At 44.1% G+C, this 12014-nt stretch overlaps 1 protein-coding gene across 1 annotated transcript in view; it reads left to right on the plus strand.

The window, feature by feature from the left end:
* PPP1R14B (protein phosphatase 1 regulatory inhibitor subunit 14B) overlaps positions 1 to 11359 on the plus strand; it is a 30580-nt gene extending 19221 nt beyond the window's left edge. The window contains exons 2-4 of the mRNA XM_040329025.1: positions 7033 to 7116; positions 7200 to 7232; positions 11051 to 11359. Of these exons, the coding sequence (XP_040184959.1) occupies positions 7033 to 7116; positions 7200 to 7232; positions 11051 to 11119 (186 nt within the window). The 3' untranslated portion in view covers positions 11120 to 11359. The remainder of the gene's footprint in view (positions 1 to 7032; positions 7117 to 7199; positions 7233 to 11050) is intronic.
* Positions 11360 to 12014: the final 655 nt, after the last annotated feature.

The raw sequence follows: 12014 nt of genomic DNA on the forward strand, positions 1-12014 counted from the left end.
ATAGATAAGCATTGCATGTGTCTGTGTGCACTTAAAGCCGAACTTAAAATGTATCTGGGTGTTTATTTCGACACTTGTGTGCAGAAGACCTCTTCCCTATTCCTAATCTAAACCAAAAACAAATTGTATGAAGTTGGGCCCTGTAGTAAGCCTTTCCTTATGACATGCAGATATGCTCTGAGGCTTGCACTTGCCTGTCAGGTCTTTTCTCAGACCCTGTTCACATTAGGTGATTTGGAATCATGGGCAGAATCGCCCCAGATCCAGATTGTAGTAAAGCACATGGCACATGTATGGGTGCCCTTATTCCTAATGGCGCTCCGAATGTGGTGTGATTCTGTCGCGATTGTCACACGGCAATGGCTGCAAAATGCACAATTACAAATTGCGCTAACTTTGTCGCCCAAAAAGGAGCAGGAGATTCTTAAGGTGGGCAAACCCCCGCATAGGGCAGCCTGTTGAAGTGAACGGGTTGTTCTATGCATGACATGAAATGGGTGTAAATCGTACTTTCAGAATCACGAGCGGGAACGCTCGTTGTTGAAACGCAACATCTGAACACTGCCTCACGTACTCCAGGAATTCTAACATTCAGGCAATGCCAACTTGGAGAAGGAACACTTTGGGCTGTCCTATTGCCTCACTATTGATTAAACCTGGCTGCCACATTTAAAGTGTGTGCAATTTTTTTTTTTTTATCTCTATCGAATGATTAGCCTTCACATTGTAGAGATCTGAGAGTGGGTGTAGTTGTGTAGTTTCACAAAACAGTGGATGGGCTGACAGCACTCAGTCCACAAAATGCTGTGTTGTCAGCCCACTACAGTACATAGTAGCTGGGTGCATTTCTGGCAGATTCTGATATCTTTTTGTACTTGCAGGGTCTTTTAATGGAATAAAATGCAGAAAAATGTGCAAGTATTGCAGAGATATTGTACATCCTCCTTTTTTTACCCTGTCCTTCAAAACCAACCTGTGTAATTCAAAATGATGAAGCAAAGGCAAGTAGCTCGGTGTGCCTGCTGCCATAGGGTCTTGCCACAGTACAATGCTGGTATGTGAGATTTCTATCAGGTGGGGGTCGTGGATTGGGATGCGTCTGTTCTTTTCTAAAGCCTGATGCACACTGCAAGTGTTTGTGTGTGAGGTTTTTTTTTTTTTTTTTTTTTTTCATTCAACCCAGCAGGTTAAACAAAAACAAAAATTACAGATCGCTGTACCAACACAAGTAATGTTGGTGTGACGATCTCCCCTGCTAGACTTATTGTATTCTAACATTGACTGCAAGTGCTAAGTGGAAGCTCATTTTTCCGCATGTCACTTCAACAAAAGCCGGTCATTAACCACATGACAGATTGACGGCGGCAAAGTGGTTGTAGAATCCTGACCGGACGTCATATGACGTCCTCAGAATTCTGAGCCGCTGCGCGCCCCCGGGGGCGCGCATCGTGGCGATCGTTGTTGCGGGGTGTCAGTCTGACACCCCGCAACACCGATCTCGGTAAAGAGTCTCTAACGGAGACTCTTTACCACATGATCAGCCTTGTCGAATCACGGCTGATCACGATGTAAACAGGAAGAGCCGTTGACGGCTCTTCCTCACTCGCCTCTGACAGACGCGAGTAGAGGAGAGCCGAACGGCTGCTCTCCTGACAGGGGGGGTTCACGCTGATTGTTTATCAGCGCAGCCCCCCCTCGGATCGCCACATGGACCACCAGGGAAGCCCACCGTGGACCACCAGGGAAGGGCAGTTAAAAAAAAAATAAGGCTCCAAAAAAAGGCTGTAAAAAAAAAAAAAAAAAAAAAAAAAGGGCAGATCAAAAAAAAGACTGTAAAAAAACAAATTATGCCAATCAGTGCCCACAAATGGGCACTGACTGGCAACATAGGTTAATCAGTGCCACCCTACAGTGTCCATCAGTGCCACCCTACAGTGTCCATCAGTGCCACCCCACAGTGCCCATCCATGCCCAGTGCCCACCTATCAGTGCCCATCTGTGCCACCCATCTGTGCCGCCCATCTGTGCCGCCTGTGTGCCCATCTGTGCCGCCTGTGTGCCCATCTGTGCCGCCTGTGTGCCCATCTGTGCCGCCTGTGTGCCCATCTGTGCCGCCTGTGTGCCCATCTGTGCCGCCTGTGTGCCCATCTGTGCCGCCTCTGTGCCCATCAGTGCCGCCTGTGTGCCCATCAGTGCCGCCTGTGTGTGCCCATCAGTGCCGCCTGTGTGTGCCCATCAGTGCCGCATACAAGCGCCGCCAATCAGTGCCACCTCATTGATGTCCATCAGTGCCATCTCATCGGTGCCCATCAGTGCCCGTAATTGAAAGAGAAAACTTACTTATTTACAAAAAATTTAACAGAAAAAAATAAAAACATATATTTTTTCAAAATTTTCAGTCTTTTTTTTAGTTGTTGCACAAAAAATAAAAATCGCAGAGGTGATCAAATACCACCAAAAGAAAGCTCTATTTGTGGGAAAAAAAGGACGCCAATTTTGTTTGGATACAGTGTAGCATGACCGCGCAATTGCCATTCAAAGTGCGACAGTGCTGAAAGCTGAAAATTGGCTTGGGCGGGAAGGTGTATACGTGCCCTGTATGGAAGTGGTTAAGCATCCCATAGATAATTCCAAAAGAAAAAAGTTTTCCTTCCATCATGGGTGGAAGGAAAGAATTTTTCTCAACTCCCCATCAACCACAGTGAATGCTGATTTGAGTGGGGGGGGGGGGGGGCAGGATTGCATGTAAAAATTTTGCCATGCTGGTTGTACCCAAGTTGATCAGCATGCCCATAAATTGATTGAATCTCCAATTTCGATCCAGGTATAGCTGGCTGTAGATTTTCAGACCATGTACCCAGCTTACCTCTTGACGCTTTTACTGTTGGCTCTGTATTTTGTTGTACATAAGTTCACATTTTGGTTCTCTTCTTGTTTTAGTCAGAGCACAATTTATTCAAGTAATGGAGTGTGCCTCCGGGCCTCTAGCAGACCTCCCGTATTAACATGCATAAGAACATTCAGTGCACTTTGTTCCCACTTGTGGCTTGCTTGGTAATGATTAGTTCTCCAAATATCTTTAAACCGTACCAGTTGTTGGGTGGGTGGGGGCATTCTAGAACTGTAGAACGTTTTTTGTTTTGCGATTACTGTAACTCTATTAACAATTTGCATCTTCCAAGGAATTTTTAATTTTTTTATCTTTTCTCCTCAAATTATATTTTCTGGAGTGATTAAATATTTTCACATTCATAAACCTTGATTTAATGGTCAATTCCACCAAATCTTATATATTTTGCGTTGGCGAGCCCCAGTTAGTTTTTTTTTTTCGACCTTATACCTCTGGAAGGTTACCTTAGTTTGTTGTCTTCCCTTCCCACAAGGCCACCATGAAGAGGTCGCTGGCCTGCGGCTGGCTTTATAGTACATACAATCCATCATGGGAGGCTTACTTTATTTTTATTCATTTTTCTTTTCTAATGGTGAGTGCAGATAACGAGGAACTCTTTCCCTATAAATTTTATTTTAAGTTTATGGGTGGACAGAGCACCCAAAATTGCAGTGTCTGACAAAATAGAGCCTAAGCACCAGTTCACACCACGTGTGTGTTTGTGTGTGTGTGTGTGTGTTTTTGATGCAGGAAAAAAAAGTTCTTTCAGTTAAAGAAAAAGTTGGCATTTTTCCTGTACTGTTATGTTATACCCGCCTGCTGTGTTCGGTAATTTTTGCCCTGATCCTCATCTGGGGTGCTTCACCGAAACTTCAGGCCCCTCCCTCCTGCTGGGTGCCCCCACAACAAGCAGCTTGAGTTGCAGCTCCGCATATTCATTCAGACACGGTGCTGTGGATAGGCCACGTTCTCCTTCTCATTGGCTCACTGATTTTGACAGCAGCGGTGCCAATGGTGCTCCGCTGCTGTCTCAGCCAATGAGGAGGGACAGTCCCAGGCAGCCGAGTCTCTCCTGCACCATCGCTGGATAGATTGGCTGGGGTAAGTATTGGGAGGACTTCGTTTTTTTTTTTTTTTTTATCTTCATGCCTAGAATGCATGAAGATAATAAAAAAAACAAAAAAACTTCTGCCTTTACAACCACTTTAATCCAAGTATATTATCACTTGCACGGGAAATCCCACACGTGCTGATGGTCAGAGGGAAAGCTGCATAACTTTGGGTCCCGAGCAAGCCCTATGGCACATCTGCACATGTGGGGGATTCTTTTGGACATCTGCACTTGTCGGATTTTCCCTGCATGTGCATAGCCGACTATTCGTGAATTCCCACAACTTAAAAAAAGAAAAACGCTTGCATGTGTACAGGTGTGCTGAAGGCCTCTGCCAGGACCCGAAGGCTGGGCAGAACCCTTCATATCTGTATGCTCGCTGTAATTGTGGTGCTAAGGGAGTGCAGCTGGTACTGAGTGGGACTGAAGTTCTGCTTCAGGCTGGGTTCACACTACTACACTACTTTCATCCTACTTTGCTCTGCTACATTGGTCCTACATTTATCCTACATTGGTCCTACATCCATCCTACTTTCATGAACAGGATACTACTTTGGTCCGACTTCAATGATATTCAATGGGCCTGATCAATGTAGGACCAAAAGTAGTACAGAGAGCATTTTCAAAGTCGGACCGACTCGTGTAGGACGCTACAAGACGCTCTCATAGGGAAACATTGAACACAGAGCAAAGTAGGATGAATGTAGTGTAGTAGTGTGAACCCAGCCTTAAGAACGATGCAGTCTGGTTTCCATGGGCAGGACCTCGCATTTCTTTCTGTAGATTTAATATTGTGCCTCGCTACAATTTGCAGTTAACTTTAACTGACTCATTACCTAAGGTTAAAGAGAACCCCAGTCTTGCTGTATTTGTATTGGTTGGGTAGGTGAAGTTGATCAGCTTAAAACGGGACTGTAATCCAAAGCTCCCATTTCCAGCATCCGTTGGATGCCTGTGAATGAGTTTCTAGTACTGAGTCACTTGATGTGCTGGTCAGGACCTTGTGAGAACTGCCTCCCACCCACACTATACTGATGACCTCATCATGGCGGCCTTAATTGAGGAAATGTGTGCATTCCCTCCTTACTATTACACATCGCACAAGTGGGAGAGTTACAGTGCAGAAACGCATCACATTTGGTGTCCAAATGTTGTGTGTTTTTTTATTTTTTTTTAATAAATGGACATATGGGTTTTCATTGCATCTAAGGCCTTGTACTTGAAAGGGGATCTTCAATCATTTTTAACCACCTTCACTACAGGGCATTTTCACCCCCTTCCTGCCCTGGGCAATTTCTAGTTTTCAGCATTGTCGCACTTTGAATGACAATTGCGCAGTCATGCGACACTGTACCCAAATGACATTTTTATGATTTTAAGTTATAGCGTCTACAAAATAGGGGATATATTTATGGCTTTTTTATTTTTATTGCGGCGGACAGATCGGACACTTTTGATACTATTTTGGGACCATTCACATTTATACAGCGATCGGTGCTATACAAATGCACTGATTACTGTATAAATGTGGCTGGCAGGGAAGGGGTTAACACCAAGGGGCAATCAAGGGGTTTTATGTGTATCCTAGTGAGTGATTCTAATTGTAGAGAGCGGGTACTCGCAAGGGGAGGAGACCGATCTGGTAACACACCATTGGTCTCCTCTGACAGGGCGTGGATCTGTGTGTGATCTCTAAAGTCAAACCTCTTTGCTAATGATCTGTAAATACAGGCAATTAGCAGAGAGGTTTGACTGCAGAGACTTCTATGAAAACTCTATCGGTGAGTGGATCACTGCACAGGGCCCCACCTCGGATCATCAGGCTCCTGCATCCATATATCTCTCCTCACCTTACACCTGATAGGAGGGTTTTTCCAAGACCTATTTGTGTTTGTTTTGACGGGGCAACGCTTCACTCTCCTGCTGCTCCCTACCACCGCCGACTAGGGGAGCCTAGGTGGCAATGCGAACGGCCACCAATACAAAGGGGCTTGTCTGCTGCCAACCCCTTGCCGCGCGGCCCGGTACCGGTCCTCGGCCTGGGGGTTGGGGACTCCTGCCCCAGTTAATATAGGGCAACAAATTGAGCATACTGATGCACCCAGATGATTATGCCTATTTTAATGGATGGATAGGAGTTTCCAGTCCAGTTTGTGTATATACTTTCCTGCAGATCTGTTCATTTCGGTCTAGAAGCTGGGGGTTCCTGGGAAGGACAGGCACTGAATAATTTATAAAACCGGAGCAAAGTAAAATGAAACTCTTAGACCCGGTTCACACTGAGCCGCCTGACGTGTCGCGTCCCATTCAATGCAATGGAACCGTTCTAATAGGTGCGACGTGCAAAAAGGTTCCTGTACGACTTTGGGGGCGGCTCGGGGCGACCTGCATTGACTTCTATACAGAAGTCGTTTTGCAAATCGCCTCTGAAGTCGTGCCACTGCTGTGTGAACCGACTCTTACCGGTAACAACCAAGTTTGCATCTGTGGGGTTGATTTACTAAAGGCAATGACTTTGCTTTGCAAGGGAAGTTGCGCCATACGGGGGGGGGGGGGGGAGCTCCCAAGCTGAATGAGGTGAAGCTCTGTATACTTCCATCATCACCCATGTGTTAGCAAAATAATTTACCGTATTCCATTTCCTTGCATGTGATTGAGTATTCTCTGCCCAATTAAACTTCAACACATTCCCCGAGCTCTGGGGAAAATTCCCTTTGCAAGTGAACAGTCTATGTATGCCTTTAGCAAAATCGCGCCCGATGTGTCATTTCATAATACATTTTCCTAAATTCTCTGCTTTTTCATGAGTTTAGCCTTTCCACAGGGTACGAATGGCACTACATTTCATATTAGACAGTTGACACATTTTGGTGTTCAAGCAGATTCGTATAACTTGGATGCAAATTTCGGCTTGGGTGCATGAGGTTCAGTAATCATGTTTTCCTGAAGAAAAAAAACATATTACCGGGGGAGAGGTGGAGTTGTTTTGATGGCTGCATCTATTACATTGCCATTGTGTTTGTCTGCACAGGAAGAAGAAATCCCAGAACTGGAAATTGATGTGGATGAATTGTTAGACATGGAGACGGATGAGCAGAGAGGAGAGAGAGTGAAGGTAAGTGGAGGTCAGGGGAGAGGGCTGGGGGTAGGTGGAGTGATCTCCAGCTGACTGATGCATTTTTGTTTTCTCCTTTTTAGGAACTTCTTAATGAATGTTACAAACCAACAGAGGTGAGTGTTCCCCTTCTATGTAGTGTTCCCCTCCCCCCAGCTGCACATTTGACACCATGCTGGTAAGAGCAGTGCAAAAGTGTAAACTATAAACCCAAATGTAAAGCTAATGTACTGTGTCCAATGTGATCATTGAGAAATCTATGAGCAGAATTAAATGGATGTCAGTTCAGTTTATTTTTTATTTTATTTTCTCCAGCCTGTGTACCCGTTCACACCAGAATCGTGGTGCGGAAAACCTGCGTTCTGTTTGTGGTTTCTGCACCACATTCCAAATACACTGGGTGTGATCGGCTGCAGGTGTTGATAGATTACTAGCGACACCCCAAACACGGTGCGTTTGCCTGCCAGTACCATGTATTCTGGTTGCAGTGCATTGTATTGCATGCATTGTTTTTTGATACGATTTCAGCCCATTCAAATGAATAAGATGAAAATCGCATTGCTCGAGCTGGCACATTCCTGTGTGAACTAGCACTAAAAACTGACCATGTTAAGTCTATAGGCAGGCTGGTGTAAATAGAAGTGCATCCATGTACAGCCTTCCTTTTTTTGCGTCACATTTAGGTCATGGGCAAAAAAAAACAGAAAAGGGTGCAAATCTTTGTTTACACCCACCTGTCCATAGACTATGCTTCCATTTAGACCCCCCCCCCCTGGAAATCTGACAAGCAGATCCGATTGGAACGCCTTTTTTGTTTTTCCTTTTCCCTTACAGCTTTCAGTTTACAAAAGATCCCCCAAACCATACATCTTTCAGAAAGCAAAGGATGTGTGTTTTTTTTTTTTATGATGAATGCAGATGTTTATGAAACATTCAGTCAGGTCCATAAATGGGACATCAACACAATTCTAATCTGTTTGGCTCTATACACCACCACAATGGATTTAAAATGAAATGGACAAAATGTGCTTTAACTGCAGACGTTCAGCTTTAATTTGAGGGTATTTGCATCCAAATCAGGTGAACTGTGTAGGAATTACAACAGTTTGTATATGTGCCTCCCACTTTTTAAGGGACCAAAAGTAATGGCACAGTTAGCTGCTCAGATGTTCCATGGCCAGGTGTGGGTTATTTCCTCATTATCCCATTTACAAGGAGAAGGAGCAGATAAAAGGTCATTTCAAGTGTGCTATTTGCATTTGGAATCTGTTGCTGTCAACTCTCAGGCTGCATTCACACCTGAGCGTTTTGTCGCCTGAAGCGCGACGCTCCAAAACGCTAGAGGGGAAAAAATACATTATTCTCAATGGAGATGGTTCACATGTCCACTCAAACGCCTGACGCTGAACGCCTGAAGCTCAAACAAGTTCCGGACCCTTTTTTGTCACGTGAATTGGGCGTTTTTGAGCGTTTTGTATTTCCCATAGAAAGTAATGGAAACGCTCGATTCAAGTGACTGGCGCTTGCTACGGGCGTTTTGTCGCTTTAATCAAGAGAACATTTCACCCAGGCAGAAGATAAATTAAAATCTACCAACATAGCAACAAGTGATGAAAAGATGATAATTTATCCTATTGGCTAAAATAAAAAACGTCGGACGACGCTGTATGCAAATGCGCATGAAAACGCCCGAAAAAAATACCAAACAAGCTACGCTCAGGTGGGAATGCAGCCTCAATATGAGATCCAAAGAGCTGTCACTATCAGTGAAGCAAGCCATCATTGGGCTAAAAAAACGAAACAACCCCATCAGAGATAGCAAAAACATTAGGTGTGGCTAAATCAACTGTTTGGAACATCCTCAAAAAGAGAGAATTCACCGGTGAGCTCAGCAACACCAAAAGACCCGGAAGACCACGTAAAACTGGTGAATGACCCAATAATTCTTTCCCTGGTGAAGAAAACACCCTTCGCAACAGTTGGCCAAATCAAGAACACTCTCCAGGAAGTAGGTGTACGAGTGTCAAAGTCAACAATCAAGAGAAGACTTCACGAGCGTGAATAGAGGGTTCACCACATGATGTAAACCATTGGTGAGCCTCAAACAGGAAGGCCAGATTAGAGTTCTGGAACATCTAAAAAGGCCTTCACGGTTCTGGAACAACATCCTATGGACAGATGAGACCAAAATCAACTTGTACCAGAGTGATGGGAGGGGAAGAGTATGGAGAAGGAAAGGAACTGCTCATGATCCAAAGCATACCACCTCAGTGAAGCATGGTGGTGGTAGTGTCATGGCGTGGGCATGTATGGCTGCCAATGGAACTGGTTCTCTTGTATTTATTGATGATGTGACTGCTGACAAAAGCAGCAGAATGAATTCTTAATTGTTTCGGGCAATATTATTATCTGCTCATATTCAGCCAAATGCTTCAGAACTCATTGGACGGCGCTTCACAGTGCAGATGGACAATGACCCGAAGCATACTGCGAAAGCAACCAAAGCGTTTAAGGGAAAGAAGTGAAATGTTATGCAATGGCCAAGTCAACCACCTGACCTGAATCCGATTGAGCATGCATTTCACTTGCTGAAGACAAAACTGAAGGGAAAATGCCCCAAGAACAAGCGGGAACTGAAGACCGTTGCAGTAGAGGCCTGGCAGAGCACCAGGGATGAAACCCAGCGTCTGGTGATGTCTATGCGTTCCAGACTTGAGACTGTAATTGACTGCAAAGGATTTGCAACCAAGTGTTTAAAAAGTGTAAGTTTGATTTATGATTGTTAATCTGTCCCATTACTTTTGGTTCCTTTAAAAAGTAGGAGGCACAGATACAAACTGTTGTAATTCCTACACCGGTCACCTGATTTGGATGTAAATACCCTCAAATTAAAGCTGAACGTCTGCAGTGAAAGCACATCTTGTTCGTTTAATTTCAAATTGTGGTGGTGTAAAGAGCAAAAAAGATTAGAATTGTGTCGATGTCCCAATATTTATGAACCTGACTGTAATTTCGTTAAACAACCAATTAAGTCAAGATCATTATTACCAGACGCACACCAAAACTTGCTGTACTGACTAAACATTTACACAAGGTACACAAAACTGCAAATAAGCTGGAGGTTGGTTTTCACCTATGGTCAGTCCAGTCTGTGTCCCATCAGATGAGCTGCATGCATATAGAGCAGTGTTTCTCAACTCCAGTCCTCAAGGCGCCCCAACAGGTCATGTTTTCAGGATTTCCCTCAGATGAAACGGCTGTGGTAATTACAAGGCAGTGAAACTGATCAAATCACCTGTGCAAAATAATGGAAAGCCTGAAAACATGACCTGTTGGGGCACCTTGAGAACTGGAGTTGAGAAACCCTGATAGAGATTTATGAGCAGCCCAGTTTGCATATAGCTGCCTGCACTAATCAATGACCGACCTCAAATCTCTATCAGACCAATAAAGGGATTGAGGACACGGATCCCTAATCCCCTTCTCTGAACTGAATGAATAAATGAACAGGAGGCATGATGTACAGAAGCTCCTGTTCATTCACAAAATGAAACCTAGTAAACAATTTTTACTATGCTTCAGTTATGAATAAACACAGTGAGTGATCGGTACAGATCTCGTCAGCTGCTGATCACAGAAGTGTTCAGCAAACTGTGGGTCTATGTGAGTGTATGTAAGATGACTGCATTGTTTAGAAAGACCCTCCTATTCTTTCGATTTAGCAATTGGTGTAGTATGTTGTAATCCCTTTTGTAATGTGTGTAGCCAGCTTATTGAATAGCTATGTCACTACTGTAACAGAGCAGCCCTAGCTGGAGTTCACTGTTCTCTAACATAGGATTGAAAGAGTGCTTTGGAAACATGGTCATATTGATTAGGTTGATGGATAATGGACCAAGGGAAATGCCACTAATAACTGTTATTTAATCAACAGGCCTTTGTAACTGGGTTACTGGAGAAGATTCAGGGAATGCAGAAGCTAAGCACTCCACAGAGGAAGTGATTTGCTAGCAATCTCAGAGATAAGAGGACAGCGCCTCCACTTCATTCTGGTAGCAGTGAAGAACTGCAAGCTGTCAGGGTCACGGGCTCCCCCCTGCAGATGGATTGTGTGTGTGGCTGCTAGCAGCTCATTGGGACATGTAATGCAGGGGAACCACTTTTTATATAATGTTTTTGTAGAAATCTTTTTTAATTAAAAGTAAGTGTTATGAAATTCTGCGTATTAATATTATTCCCATTTCGTGTGTGTTGCGTTTTCTTGCCCATAAGAGGTTTGTTCTAATCTCACGTTGAAGGAGTTTCTGCAGAGTCTCATGGGGTCACTGCCTGGTGATGACACTCGGGAGATAAGACTGGGATTGTAAACTGTAAACAGGACAAGTTTAGACTATGACACATGCGGATGCTTCGCAGCTGGTATTTCACTGAGACAATCATTTGGAACGTTTAAATTTTTTTACTAGTTGTGGAGCAGGATTAACATCTATTACATTGCTAGTCACTAATGTAAAAGCAGTTACAGCAATGGAGGTGTGTGTGTGGTGTGTTTTTTGATAAAGGTTTTACATCAATAAAAGTTGACCTTTTTGTAAGCACCAGTCTCGGTGTTAAATGGTTTGTCTCACCCCTTTACTGACACCTTTTGCTACACTGCTTTGGCTGGATTAAAAAACAGACTCAGGGCTCAGAAAAAAAAATGCCGCTATATTGGTGACACTGGGCCAGATTCAGGTATGAGATACGCCGCCGTATCTATGCGCCTGATTCTTAGAATCAGTTACGCATAGATTTGACTAAGATCCGACCGGCGTAAGTCTCTTACGCCGTCGTATCTTGGTTGCAATTTTACGCTGGCCGCTAGGTGGCGCTTCTGTATATTTCCGCGAGGAATATGC

This window comes from Rana temporaria, chromosome 11 (genome assembly GCF_905171775.1).
Source record: "Rana temporaria chromosome 11, aRanTem1.1, whole genome shotgun sequence".
Taxonomy (NCBI): Eukaryota; Metazoa; Chordata; class Amphibia; order Anura; family Ranidae; genus Rana; species Rana temporaria.